This window comes from Rasamsonia emersonii, assembly GCF_000968595.1.
Source record: "Rasamsonia emersonii CBS 393.64 chromosome Unknown ctg1118621759991, whole genome shotgun sequence".
NCBI lineage: Eukaryota > Fungi > Ascomycota > Eurotiomycetes > Eurotiales > Trichocomaceae > Rasamsonia > Rasamsonia emersonii.
In genome coordinates, this window is record NW_013563296.1 from 175,319 (window position 1) to 189,768 (window position 14,450).

Genomic DNA, 14,450 nt, shown 5'->3' on the forward strand with positions numbered 1-14,450 from the left:
GGTAGCAAGTAAAATTTTAGCGATGGACTTGATTGATATCCTAACCTTTTTTTTAAAAAAAAAGTGGGTATCAAATCTATTATCCTACTGGCAGAGATATATTGACCAAAAGGAATTCATTCAGTATTTGTTGTACGATTAGTTTATAAGAGGCCTGGAAGGGTAGAAAGCTGTCTGAACTATCAGTAAATCATAATTACCCCTACTTAGGTATAGTAGGATGATTAGTAGGGTCTTATCGACAAATTTCGAATAATAATACCTAATTCTCTCTTTGAGCACCTAATGTAAAAAATTCTTCCTAATACCAAGGCGTTCCAGAGGTACAACACTTCTTGATGATCTGCAACATGTCATCTAATCCAATACTTTTTTTTCGTATTATAAGGTATTAAATTAATGTACTCGAGATTACTAAATGTCTGATATCTATGCCTTTCTGTAGAAGTCTCGTAATTTATAATCATGGTACACACATCTGAATAAGCTTTAATATAGCAGGAATAAAGCTGATAACTACCAAAAACCACGAAAAGTGATGAAAATCCCTCCAATACAAGAGGAAGATTTCAGTTTATCTTCGTACTAGGTAGGTTGTCAGCCAGTCAATACTGCCAGATACGTGCGAATGTATAGATAGGCTCTCGCGGAAACGTTATCGAGAAATCTACCGCGGATCGATCATAAATCTACCAGATATCCGAAATTCTATCTATGGTCTATATCCATGGTAGATCTACGGTATGAAGAAAATATACTGTTCATCCTGTTGTATTCTCAAATCAGCAAACGCCAGGCATACATGAATACGCGAGAGGTTTGTTTTCTCTGTGTTGTGATGTAAATATGTTTCTTCTTATGAAAGTCCATCATTTATCCATTGGGCAGTGCCAAACATCTCTGAAGTCTTTCGAGAGATCATATCCCTGTAATCGATTCAAAAAAAATCTATATTATTGTGCATTCTGAACGACTCTTTTTGTGGTTCTTCAGGCCCCTCTTGACAAGACTGCCAAGGGCCCAGAGAGAGGGGTATTTCCGCTTTCGGCTATACCCATGGCCATCCTTATTTAAATGGATCTTATTTCCCACATGAGCTTACGTTTTGATTCAGAGAGTACAATTTTTTAAGAAAAATTGATAAAACATACCTTCGACCAAGCTCGTTAAAATATTTTTTTGCTGAGTTTTGTGTGGTGCATGAATACCATGGCCTTGCAACCACACCGCTCCTTACTCACGCCGATCGAGCAGCTGCCTCCGTATTCCCCTTCCCCGCGAGAGCTCGACTGGGAAACATCTTCCATCCGTTCGACTGCTCCATCTTACGTCTCAGCTGCTCCGTCATACCGCTCGACCGTTCCTCCATGTCATAACTCCTTGACAGAGCAGCCCGCCGGAAACTGCTCCAGTCGAATTCGACCGGATCATTCCTCTCAGCCATATACAAATGGCGGTGCTGGTGTCTACCATCGAAGCTCATCTCGTACTTTGGGTAGTAGCGTGTCTAATTCACACTTGGATCATTCCCTCTACAATATTGTGAAATGGGTGCCTGTCACAGAGGGAATGCAAGCGCGGCATTACCACAATGTCGCCAAGAGACGCGCGACTGAAGCCTCGACGGGGTTAGACCTTGTTAGGAGTGTATCGCCCCGTCTTCACCGTCATTCTTCTTCCATCGTTGAAACCGGCAGGGCGGACTCTTCTCGAGGTCATCTCACGTCACTATCATCACCACAATCATCGTCATTTTCCTCTGAACCTTCTTCTTCTTTCCAACCAAGCCCTTCTGCAGGATTTTCGGAGTCGCAGACCTCTCGCTGGACAACACCTTCTCCCCTAGCAGAGGAGAAGGCATTCATGCAAGAAGAGTCCAAGTCATGGGACTTCATGACTTCGGAGATGGCAGACTGGCAACGGCGAAAGCGAGAACGAGAGAGGAGCAAGAAAGATGAGCCCTCCGCAACAACAGATCTTCAACAACAGGTCATTTCTGGGCGCGTTGCCATGGTTGCTCATCACAGTCAGGGAAGAACTACCACCACCGGCAGTAGGTCTTCCTACACTGCAGCGAATTCTTCAGATCCCGACGACGGGGGTAACGAACAAGGCTCTCCTGTATCGTCGTCGTCAAATCTGACGAAAAAGTTGAAGAAAAGAGTCAGTGAGCTTGTCTTGTCATTGAGAGCTAGCTAGCTTGATCGTGATTGCTGTTGCAATGGCAATTGCGATGGATGATCAACTAACCACATTCATGAGGTTGGTTTGGGCTGAGCCATACGAGATGGAATGGACGGCGCCCAATGGTATCTAGTGATTTCTTTGTCTTTGAATATGCTATATATATTGTGATTTTTACTGACCTACTTATGGATTACAAGTATATATGGGACATTGGAGGTATTACGACCAATGAACCAGTCAACCTAATACTTTCTTTTTTCGTACACTATACCAACAGGAACAATGAATATATTGTGATACACCATTCAAGTCAAACAAAAAAATTCAATTTGACTTAACAGAAGTACAGACAATAATGCAACTCCACATTGTTTATCAATTTATCAGGATCTGAGAATGAGAATGATACCTAACATACTCCGTACACCCTACCTAGTAGTTGTTGTCTTGAATATGGCTAACTATTCATTCCCCTTTCCTCTTCTCCACCGAGCTAGCCATCATCTTATCTATACTATGTGGATGCTTGGTTTGATTTTGGAGGAATAATAATAAATTGATATGGTATGACATGTCTGATTCCAACCGGTCCGTTAATGTTCGCCGCATGCCGCCCAACCTTCCTCTTCCTGCCTGCCTGCCTGCCTGCCTGCCTGGACGCCTTGATGCTCTTGAATAAGACAAAAATAAATAAATAAATAATAGATATAATGCTCTCGAAGAAGAGTCTCGTAAATGTCACCAGGAAAGGGGGGAAAGAAGCACACAAACCATTAGTCAATCATTCCAAGTCATTATTTATTTATGTGTTTTGTTATCCCTTCGTTATCCAACCACTATGCACCATGAAGTCAAAAATACGACTTGTCTTTGCGGCATCGATCTAGAATACGTCAGACATGCGCACTCTGAGGAAATGGAAGAAAAGGAAGGTCACCCACCTTACAAATCGCTCGAGCGTCTTTCTTCTTCAAGCTCCCTCCCTGCTTCATGGCTTCCTTGAGCAGGGCCTCCTTGATGACCAGGTACGGCTTGGGCTGAATATGCAGCACATTGCACAGCTCCACCTCCTCCTTGGTCAGCAGGTGCAGATCGGGAGCCCCTTCGTTCTCGAGCTTCCACGGGGTCACCCCGCTGAGCGGCTGCACGACATATTTCGACTTTTGCTGCGGCGCACTGGTGCTGTCACCATTGGCAGCGAGGGCCCGGTCGAAGTCGTTGGGGGCGGGTTGTTCTGCTCGGCCGCGGCGGGCTTCGCGACCCGTTGCAGCCGCAGCGGCAACTCGGGCGCAGTCAGCTGGCTGGCCGCCGAGGGAGCCTCGGGCTGCTGGGACTGCTTGGGGCGGGTGCTGGCAAACCGGTCAAACGAGCCTTGGGGGAGCTGCCGCTGCAGGCGTTGCTGCTTCTCCTGCTCGTATTTCTCCCCGGCTTTGAGGTCGGTGATGCCCATCTGCCGCCACTCCTGCAGCTGGGCGATCGCCAATCGCAGGTTGTGCTCGTATTCCAGGCCCTTGCAGAATTCCTCAAAGTCCTCATGGTTCATCATCCGCGCAAACGGTTTCGCTTTATTCAGCAGCTCCCTCTCTTCCTTCGTCCGCTTCTTCTCCTGGGCTGTGTTCTTCCGATAATCCAGCAGGTTGTGCTCGAAAAGGATCTTCTTGCGCTCCGTCCGCTGCGTCAACTTGTTGTTGTAAATCTCCATCACGGTCATCTTCAACTCCATCTCCGGATCATTCTCCCCCTCGCCACTGAGGCTAGTGCCGGGTTCGAAGGACATGTGCTGCACGGCCTCTTCCGCATCATTGCAGAACTCCGTCTCGAACTCCAGCCGTCCAGGCATATAGCCCTGGACCTCATGACAGGCGGGCACACTGGCGGTTGGTTTCTGCTTAGGGGTCGTTGGAGGTTGCGACTTGGCAGCTTCCTTGCGCTCCTCGATCCGTCGCTTCTTCCGTGCCTGGAACTCCTCCTTGGAGATACTGTCCTGGAGGGTTGTATCATTTGGGTCTGCGCGGGCCGGCAGTGGAAAGTTGGGGCTGTTGATATACGTCTCGATGTAGTGATCTCGCACCTCTTCCTTGGTGCGGTAGCCGCCGATATGGTCTGCGATGTCCGCCCACGAGCCCAGACCATAGATCTCGGCCCCTTCCAGCAGGAGCAGCTCCTCATCAGCGCCCCAGTCCTCCGTGTAGATGGGTACCGAGTTCTGCTCGATCACGTGGTAGGGATGCGTCCGAGGATCATGGTTCTTGGAGCTCTCGCCGGCGGCGAAGCAGGGCACGCAGAGATCGTACTCATGGCAGGCAGGGTGCGCGCATGATATCCGGACCTGAACAACACCATCAGTGAGCCTGCATTCCTCCAACCCGAACACGCACCGCAATGATAGCTTACCGTCGAGGTGATATCGACGGAGCAGACGTCGCAATGGTACTTGGTGCCGCCTTCGGTGCCGCGCGTGGCGGTCTTCTTTCGTATTACACCCATGGATCGTTCGCTCCTTTCATCCTCCGCCTTGTCCGACTCCGTTTCGGAAGATATTGAGTGCCCTCCAGAAGACGAGGGCGACGGGGGGTCAGGGCCGGAAAAGAAAGCGTCGTCGAGGGCGAGGTCGGAGTAATCGACCTGATACCGGGCAGGTCTTCTCCGCAGGCGGGTGGAGCTTTGACGTTGACAGGGGAGTGAAACAGGCTGCTTGCGAGCGCCAGCAACAGCAAATGGCAGACGGCGGCGACGAGAGCTGGTGGCAAGGGTTGTCGCGGTCGAAGGAACACAGGCGAGGGTGGTTTTCCGTGGGATTCGATGCTGGACGTCGGCTGCAGTCGCTGTCGGGGAAGGGCCCTGGAGGTGTCGGGGGGCAAACGCGACGTCGCCCGCCCAGGCTGCTGCCGGCGCTGACACAGGCGGGTTGGAATCATACCGAACGGGCGTCTTGCGCGGATGGCCAGCGGGCCCCGTGATTGGCTGGGAGGGGCACCGCCTCGCTGTGGCTGAGGCACGAGCCTGCGTCCTCGTTGGCTGCGCGCGCTGCCGGGTCATGCCTGCAGTAACGCGGTACGGTAATGAGGGCGTATTATTACGCGAGGCCGGGCCTGACTCAGCGGGCAGCGGCGAAGCAGGCGCTCCTATTGGGCGGCAAGCAGCGAATGGCCGGGCGCAATGGGGCGCTGTAATGCCGCTGGGTACGGTATAAAGGGGTGTAATACAGTAATACAGTCCCAATTATTGTCTGCGTTCACCGACAGTGCACAGCGACACCCCGCCCTTGGGCACCGGCAGCCTCAAGCCACTCCGTGTCACAGGCCCACGGGGGTTCCCCTCTCCCTGTGTGCGGCCCGCATCAGTTATAACGCGTATCGTTCAGTAAGCCGTATGTATCCTTGCTAAGTTGGTACCGCTGGAGGCTACTAGTCAGTGCACCGCGCTCCTTAGTGCTGTCTCCAGTTCACCACAATTCGGGTCGTCCCACTGCACCCCCTGCGGCCGAGTTGTCCTGTCTGTCAGCAGTATTTCCGTGCTCCTGGAGTTGAGACCGTTTTGTTGCTGCTGTTGCTGTCGTCGTTCCTAAAGCTGCCTGCTCTCGTTTGGTTGACCAGGCTGATCGTGTCGGTCGCTTCTCGTGCACTGCAGTTGTTGGGACCGGCCGTAGCTGAGTGGCTCCCGTCGGTCTACACGGTTGCTGTGCCCTGTCGAAGTGACCTCTTGTCGCCTCGTCACCACGCCCGTTCCTCTCCCCAATCCGGGTCCTGAGGCGCGCACGATCCTGGGGGATTTCTTCTTGCTCGTCTTTTGTCCTAAGCAGCGTCAGAGCCGTGAGGCCCTTTTTTCACCATGTCGTGGAAGCTCACAAAGAGTATGTTTCTGGTTTCCCTGAATGGGCGATGTTTCCTTACCACCCCCTGGAACCACCTGACTGGCTGCGTGTTGGAGATCCTTTTATCTAACTCTCACTTCTAGAACTGAAGGAGACTCACCTGGCTCCTCTGGCTCAGTCTTTTGGCCGTTCGTCGTCGACGTCGACAATCAAAGGTGAAGGAGCAGAGGAAACCCCGGCGACCTCTCAACGTCCCACCATCAATTCCCAAAATTCAAATGGAATCGGTACGCTCTTTTTTTACCTTGTCTTTCCTCTCAGTCACAACATAATGGACACTGGGAGAGTGGAAACTAACAGAATCAATGATATCTGCAGCGGATTCGGAGGCCTTGGTCTCACCTCCCGTGGCTCCCGTGAAGCCTGGTATCCTCATCGTCACGCTACATGAAGGCAAAGGCTTCTCCCTTCCCCCTCAATACCAACAAATCTTCAACAATCATTTCCAAAATCAGAATAACTCGTACACTCCGGTTCGACCGAACTCCTCGTCTTCCACGCAGACCTCCTCCAGCACCTACACACAGTCCACCAGGCCCCAGTCGACCAGCGGAGGCATCAATGCCGCCCCCACCATCCATGGCCGTTACTCCACGCGATATCTCCCTTATGCTCTCCTCGACTTTGATAAGAACCAGGTCTTTGTCGACGCGGTGTCGGGCACCCCGGAAAACCCGTTGTGGGCTGGTGACAACACCTCCTTCAAGTTCGATGTCTCCCGCCAAACCGAATTGAACGTGCAGATCTATCTTCGCAACCCGGCTGCACGACCGGGAGTCGGTCGCAGCGAAGATATCTTCCTGGGAGCTACCAAGGTCCACCCGCGCTTCGAAGAGCCCCAGCCATACGTTGAGGACCCGAAATTGAGCAAGAAAGACAACCAAAAGGCGGCAGCAGCTCACGCGGAGCAAGAACGGACCGTGGGTCAGTTGGGCGCAGAATGGTATGATCTGCAATTCGGCACGGGTTCGATCCGCATCGGGGTCTCGTTCGTGGAGAACAAAGGCCGCAGCATGAAGCTGGAGGATTTCGAGCTCCTGAAGGTGGTGGGCAAGGGTAGTTTCGGCAAGGTCATGCAGGTCATGTATGAAATTCTTAATTATTTCTGGGTGAATTCATCATTCTCACACTGTGGACCAACAGGAAGAAGGATACAGGCCGGATCTACGCCATGAAGACGATTCGTAAGGCGCACATTATCTCTCGCTCCGAGGTCGCCCACACACTCGCCGAGCGATCGGTGCTTGCCCAGATTAACAACCCATTCATCGTTCCCTTGAAGTTCTCTTTCCAATCTCCGGAGAAGCTGTATCTTGTCCTGGCATTTGTAAACGGCGGCGAGTTGTTCCATCACCTGCAGAGAGAACAGCGCTTCGATATCAACCGTGCCCGTTTCTACACCGCGGAGCTGCTCTGCGCACTGGAATGTCTTCACGGGTTTAAGGTTATCTACCGCGATTTGAAACCGGAGAACATCCTCCTTGACTACACCGGTCACATTGCTCTGTGCGACTTTGGTCTTTGCAAGCTGGACATGAAGGACGAGGACCGAACGAACAGTAAGTACTTTCTTCTTTTTTTATGCTATGGACGCTGCTAACGGAAACAGCCTTCTGCGGTACTCCTGAATATCTTGCCCCCGAGCTTCTCCTCGGCAATGGCTATACCAAGACGGTCGATTGGTGGACTCTCGGCGTTCTGCTCTACGAGATGCTGACTGGTCTACCGCCATTCTATGACGAGAACACCAATGAGATGTACCGCAAAATTCTGCAGGAGCCCTTGACCTTCCCAAGCCAGGACATTGTTCCGGCCGCCGCTCGCGATCTGCTGACGCGCTTGCTGGATCGTGATCCTCAGCGCCGCCTGGGTGCCAATGGTGCGGCCGAAATCAAGGCTCACCATTTCTTCTCCAACATCGATTGGCGCAAACTGCTTCAAAGGAAATATGAGCCAAGCTTCAAGCCGAATGTGGTAAGTATTCAGCGGTTGATTTCCCATCTGCACGTCAAACTAAATCCGCGCAGGTTGACGCCCGTGACACGGCCAACTTCGATCGTGAATTTACTTCCGAGGCGCCTCAGGATTCGTATGTCGAAGGGCCCACGCTGTCGCAGACGATGCAGCAGCAGTTCGCAGGTTGGTCTTACAACCGCCCGGTCGCAGGACTCGGGGACGCAGGTGGCAGTGTCAAGGACCCTTCGTTTGGCAGCATTCCTGAGTGAAGAAGTTGCATGCCAGTTAGTCGGAGGAGTGGAAGAGATCGAGAGGCGCTCTGGACCGTCGTTGCAGAGGTTTCTCACGAGTCTCTTTTGTGTGTCTTTTCCGCCGTTGATCTCGTTATCCATTTTCGTTATCCGTGACTTGCTCGTGGCGCGACGGAGTCTGCGGCATTTTCTTCCTAGATTTCTCGAGTTGTGATGACAAGCGTCTCCAATTTCTCCGTTGATCTCTTCAGGCATCCCAATTCCTTTCTCAAACACCGGCAGGTCCTCTTGAATGACTGGTTTACGCCGTTGTTCCGTCAATTCTTTCTTTTTTGCTGAGCAAGATGTGGTATTCCCTGCAACTTCCCCCATTTGCGGTCTGTCTACTCTATTTACAGGCTGGAGAGAATACACACGAGAGAAGTGCAATATCGCGGCTCTGCTCTATCCTTCCTCCATACCCCGATCATATTCTTTTGTCTTTTCTTTTCTTGTTTGCCGCTCTGCCTTGCCTCGTTGTCTATCTCTGATCTGCTGGCAGATAGATTTTCAGCCCGACCTGAAGATGGAAGCATATTTGCAGATGGGTGTGGAAAGTTGATCAATTGCCTTTTTTTTTCTCTTTGTGTGAGTCTGTTCTTAGCGTGCCGTTTATTTGCTTTTCTTTTCTTGCCTTTGTTTTTTCCTGCTGCTCTTTCTTTGAACTAGGAGTGAATATAGGACCTGAATTTGAGAATTGTGCATATAAAAGTCTACTGTCTGACAGTTGAAGAGTCCACTTGTAAAGAGGTAAACAAACATTCAAGAATCAATCAGATCTGTAAGACGATCGACGCAGTCTGAAGTACATACGTACTGACGATCTCTCTCTCCACGCCCGTTTGTCAGTGTCTGTCTCCATTACACCGGTGGGATAAAAAAAAGTATATAGATGGATATTAGAAGAGAAAGTCGTGATAATTGTTTAATTGATCAATAGTGCATAAATAGCTATAATTCTCATATAGTATCTTCTAGTCCGTATATACGTATAGATGCATGCATGTATGTACAGCCGTATCCATCTACCTATATATATCCACCTCTCGTTTCTGCCCTGAACACGTATTGTATCCATCTATTCCATTCCTATCTTCATCTTTTTTGTTTCATCGTCTCCACTAGCTTCGTAAATATCTCCTGGCGCTGCTTCTCGAAGCTCTCAAAGGCGTTCTTGGCCATTCCGATGGGGATCTGCTCCTCGCCCAGGAGGAGCTTTTCCATTGTCTGGAAAGAAAAAGATATTGTCAGAGGAAATCCAGAACAGGGTGCAGGATGCAGGGTGAAGGCATACCTCATTGGTAAACTCATCCAATGGCATACCGAAATTCCTTCCATCGACGATATCGGGCTGGTGCTTTGCGTCGTGGAGTTCGGCTTGATGATGAAATCAAGTCTGTCAGTTACATGCGCTTGAACAGAAGAAAAACAATACTCTCTCTTCAACTCACTTTGAACTGCCGGTGGCAGGATCTCAATCACTTTGATGTTGCTTCCCTTGAGCTGTTCTCGAAGACACAGTATCCAATGGTGGAGGGCAGCTTTGGAAGCGCAGTAATTCGAGCATCGGAGAATGGGCACGAGTGCCAGACCGGATGTCGTGCTGTAGGACACAGAAGAAATGGGTAAGTTGGTCAGTAATGGCTTTTTTTTCTTCGTGGTTTTTTTTTCGGCAAATGTATCTCACTCACAAGATGAATGACGTCGGCGCCTTCTTCACCGTGAAGAAGGGTATGAACTCCTTCGTCAAGGCAAGGTAGGAGAGGTAATTCGTCTGGACAGTGATATGTTATGTCAGCGGCGTTGAGTTGGAGAAGTTCTTCTGTGATCATCTATCCCACCGTCATTTCTTCCACAATCACGTCCATATTAATAGCCTCAGGTTCGCTGAAGACACTCCGACGCTGAATGCCCGAGTTGAGAAACACGCAGTCTAGGTCAGGATGCGACTTGATAATACTTTATTTTTTGTCGATGTCAGCCAGCCTGATCAAGTTCCCATCTTTTTTCCCCCTCGTGTGTCGACTGCTTGCTTACTCCTGCACAAAACCAGGAATGGCATCCAGCTTGGTGATATCGAACTGCACCGCAGCGGCCTTGTCAGACCCCTGGCTCTGAACGAATGCATCGAGGTTTTCCTTCCTGCGACCAACGCCGATCACGAAGATGCCCTGCTGGACGAGTCGCTCAGCGATGGCAAGGCCGATGCCTGGTTGGTGACCACATGGTCAGGAACTGAATTTCGTCTTGCTTGCTATGCGAAACTGCGGGGAAGGGAAAGGGAAAGCGGCCGAAACGAACCGGATGTAGCGCCCACCACGAGGACTTTCTTGTATGGAAAGGCCATGATGGTGTATGATGTCGTTCGATTCTTGGTATTATTAGTGCGAGTGCAATAATTTCGGTAATGAGGCGGTGGTTATCTATTCAATTGCAATCCAATTCAACCCCTTTTCAGTCGCAAGCGCTGTGGATTGTTCAATTGTGCTGGGCAGTGACAATGTCTGAGAGATGATCTCATACGGCAAAACGGTTTCGGATATATCAAGCTAGAAGCCGACATGCCGAACCGAGACGGCTTAAGTCCGATGGTCATTGGGGAAGAAAAAAAATACTGAAAATATATATCCGAGACTAAAAAATTCCAAATTTCCTATAAACCGGCGAGGAAAATGCGAAATTCAATCAATGATTGCTATATTTCATATTTGAAAACTATGCTGTTCACCCTGGTTATTATTGCATCTCACGTCCAAATTCAATTTGCTCGGATGCCCCTCCTCCCGTCATTTTAGCCGTCACTGCAGTTCTTCACCGCCTGTTTCGGTATGGTGAGAACTCTAATGACGCTCTGCCGAGGAGCTAACTTCATGATTACATAATGCCGGGAGTTCATAAATTGTCCCGACGAGGAAGTTGTGATGCTTATACAAGACACATATGTCTATAGCTGTATAGAGTTATGCCACTAGATCGGCATCTCTCCTACATTCTTGCTTTTATATTTTATATTTTCGAGAGAGATCACTGATTATGTAATGATATTCTCTCAGACCCTCCTTTATGCCTTTTTTTGATCCAGGACAGTTTAGCGCAATAAATAAATAACCTGTAATATAGGTGTTAATAAAGATGAGCATGAGAGCCCACGATGACGAAGCTGAGGAGGGAGAGGAGGGAGAAAGGGGTAGAATGTAGGTAAATGATACGAGCTGAATAGTTTCGCACTTTCCAAATTGGGAAATCAGGTGAATCAGCATCTAGACAGAGGAGTTTCGTTGGTGTTCTGCTTTACCATGCCAAACGAATCCGGTGGGAAGTCTAACCTGACAGCTAAAATGACGGGGATATAAGAGCAAACTCCATTATATGTGCAGACAGGGGATAGCCAGGCAATGAGAGTAGATTTTGGGTTGTATCGTGCTACTTTTGATGACATTTGCACACGTGTATTTTCTCGTGGTAAATTATTTACGAGTTAATAATAATAATCTTCCCCCGGCGGTGGGCTGGAAACTTGCGAAAAGAAGACCGACTGCAGTCCAGATACCATCAAAGTATACACGGTCTATAGCATGGCTTTGATGAAAATGGCAGATAAACCAAAGCCGTAAGGAGCAGGACAGTCATTTGCCTTGATCTCCCTGGATGGTTAGTTCATCCATCTTAAACTTTTTTTTTTGGATTGTGATTCAACCCATTTCAGTTATTAAGTACGAGACATGGCGCCAATGGAAGAATTCCAAACAGGGCCAGACAGGTGACGCGAAGCTGAACGACAGTATCAACATGTCGCAGGAGCTTCTGGCATCTCATAGAGAGAGGATTTTCTTGCCACTGGGAAAAGCCTCTGGTCGGCATGTTAGTAAAGGTGTGTAGCCCTGAGCTTCAAAATATCTCTTGGTGCTAAAAGGTGCGAAAATGCGCCAGACAGACGGTGATTACGGCCACCAAGACAAAATGCCCTCTCTATCACGAGCATCTGTACCATCGCAGTGCCATGAGATCCATATCTGCATCTATATGACGTGCAGCATGCTTCCCTCTGTATTTTTTAACCTTTCCGAGATTCCTCGAATGCCACCAGTATATCACCAATCGACTCGAGTTCTCGATAGAAACAAGGTTCTCTCGGAGAAGCGCGTCGGGGCTTCGGTGAGTTGTCAAACAATCGCCTCGAAGATGTTGTCGAAGGTCTAGAATGATAGCTAGCTCCAAAGGACATTCGGCTCTAGCGACCAAATGAGCGAATTGATGGAGAATGGAGCCGTTCAGATGATCGGAGATCGGATTTGATGAACTTGCCCTTCAATTGTAAGCTCCACATGCACACGAGTGGAGGATTCTCTGGCAGACAAAGCACGTGAGAGTTTTGCACGTGTGAGAAATCACACGTCACCCATCTCAGCCACTGGGACCCTTCGTTTTCGTCACCAGCAATGTCGGAGTCGTGGACTGGGAAACTTCGCGAGAACTAATGGTCGGACCAGACCGTTGGGGTTTCATGGATAAGTACAAAAAAACTCACATCTAGCCAGTATTAATAATAAATCAATAATAATTTTAATAACTAGTCCAAGGAGAACCGGGATCCCAATGCCGATTCCTACTCCACATCTGCATGACTCGCATGCTGCCGTCGTACAAACTCCTGCACGTGGGAGGAACCGAGATTTCACTTCGGCGGGCCCGATGCCCTCGGATTCGTCCGAGAGCAGTTCACGGTGGTGTGTTGACAGGAGTACAAAGTAACTGCCGAATATAGCAAGCCAGGCGGGTACCTAATGTCAGAGATGGGGCTGCAAAGATCCAACCAGACCGGCTGAGCGCACTGGCAGACACATGGTTGATCCAGCTGGCGGGTGGTAGGACAAATTCAGCCCCATGGGAAATGAGTACTCCGTACCTAGGTGATTGGTAGTGCAGGAACAGCCATCTAAGTACTCGGAACATATACCTAGCCTGCTCAGCTCTAAAATTCTTTCAGGGTCTGGCCGGTTAGCTCCGAAGTCAGACGCCAATCGATCGTCACGGAATCGCTGGATCGCTAGGCGCTGACAGGCTGGCAGCCAGATCCTGCACAAGCTTCTCCTTTTTTAAATTTTCCTTTCCTCGTAGAGGTGCAGGCTGACGAGAAACAAATCTCAAGTCAGCCTTGGTTGCTCTGCATGCCTCTCTGGTGGACGCTGTGTTCTTTAGAAGGCAAAGAAAAAACATCATGGACGGCAAATTTCCGGAAGCGTGGCATGGAAATGCCCGCTGACTGGCCAAGAGCTGGCGTTTTGACCTCCCAGCCAAGATCGACTCGTGCCCATGGGACGTTTCAATGATAGTAATCACACTGTCAAAGCTTGCAAGTCCCTTGCAAAGTTTTCAGCTCGAATGAAACCGTCAACCGAACAAGTCACTACTACCTCCCCATCCCTTCGGGTCGCTGGTCGGACATCAGCTCGTGGAAATGTACTCCGTAGAGCGTTTGGAGATTCTCTGTGAAATGCGATGAAGAGCCATTATTAGTCAGGTCCTAGCAGATTGCTCCTCGCAACAACCGGGCGGAGACTTAGTCCTGAAACACTTGATCGGCGTAGGGAATCTTCGACTTCCCCTGGAGTGTTGACGTCGGCCCTTGCTGCCGCATCTTGGGAAGGAGCCTAGAAGCTCCAGGGAAGCTGCGCTGGACGCAAGGATCACGCGTTGAATCGACGTGCAGGCGGGTCTCCACCGGCCACATCGGGGGTCGGATTGGCCTTGGCGGGCTGACAGCAGCAGCAGGCAAACATCTCCGAGGGAGCGAGCGCGGTGGTTGGCCTCGTGCCTCCCTTGTCAGGCAGAGGGAACGTGGGAGGAAATGGAAGCTGCGACTGTGATAGCGCGGGTGCCGCGGCCGTTGCAGCTCCGAGCCCGCGGCGGAGCAAGCAATGAGGACGGCACTCTGGCACACGTGTGTGCATGCCGCCGCCTGATTGGCGCGCGGGGCCTCCCCCGCGCCTTTCCGCTTTCCGCTGCAGCCTAGGGCTCTCCTCTCGCCGGACCGCCCGCTGCCAGCGCCAGCGTGCACCAGATCGAGGGCAGGCGCCCCAATGCAGCAAAATTTTGCTGCTCGGCGATCGAAGCGCAGCCATGGTTCTCGTTGGCCCATGCGA

General features: G+C 50.2%; 5 protein-coding genes across 5 annotated transcripts; 3 read left to right on the forward strand and 2 right to left on the reverse strand.

The window, feature by feature from the left end:
- Positions 1-1,209: 1,209 nt before the first annotated feature.
- Positions 1,210-2,199, forward strand: T310_1520 (uncharacterized protein; the record flags this gene model as incomplete). The annotated part of the gene is made up of 1 exon (XM_013475649.1): positions 1,210-2,199. The coding sequence occupies one exon, from the start codon at positions 1,210-1,212 to the stop codon at positions 2,197-2,199; it is 990 nt and encodes a 329-aa protein (XP_013331103.1).
- Positions 2,200-3,001: 802 nt separating this feature from the next.
- Positions 3,002-5,226, reverse strand: T310_1521 (SAGA complex subunit (Ada2); the record flags this gene model as incomplete). Its single annotated transcript, XM_013475650.1, has 4 exons — positions 3,002-3,070; positions 3,129-3,329; positions 3,365-4,516; positions 4,582-5,226. 4 exons carry the CDS (start codon positions 5,224-5,226, stop codon positions 3,002-3,004), a joined length of 2,067 nt encoding a protein of 688 aa, XP_013331104.1.
- A 792-nt stretch (positions 5,227-6,018) lies between these two features.
- T310_1522 (Protein kinase C) lies at positions 6,019-8,286 on the forward strand (the record flags this gene model as incomplete). The annotated part of the gene is made up of 6 exons (XM_013475651.1): positions 6,019-6,040; positions 6,145-6,288; positions 6,380-7,145; positions 7,205-7,620; positions 7,671-8,035; positions 8,089-8,286. The coding sequence occupies 6 exons, from the start codon at positions 6,019-6,021 to the stop codon at positions 8,284-8,286; spliced, it is 1,911 nt and encodes a 636-aa protein (XP_013331105.1).
- Positions 8,287-9,402: 1,116 nt separating this feature from the next.
- T310_1523 (uncharacterized protein) lies at positions 9,403-10,654 on the reverse strand (the record flags this gene model as incomplete). Its single annotated transcript, XM_013475652.1, has 5 exons — positions 9,403-9,534; positions 9,602-9,684; positions 9,759-9,910; positions 10,345-10,516; positions 10,609-10,654. 5 exons carry the CDS (start codon positions 10,652-10,654, stop codon positions 9,403-9,405), a joined length of 585 nt encoding a protein of 194 aa, XP_013331106.1.
- A 1,442-nt stretch (positions 10,655-12,096) lies between these two features.
- Positions 12,097-13,133, forward strand: T310_1524 (uncharacterized protein; the record flags this gene model as incomplete). The annotated part of the gene is made up of 5 exons (XM_013475653.1): positions 12,097-12,178; positions 12,221-12,462; positions 12,543-12,621; positions 12,842-13,034; positions 13,073-13,133. The coding sequence occupies 5 exons, from the start codon at positions 12,097-12,099 to the stop codon at positions 13,131-13,133; spliced, it is 657 nt and encodes a 218-aa protein (XP_013331107.1).
- Between the last annotated feature and the right edge of the window lie 1,317 nt (positions 13,134-14,450).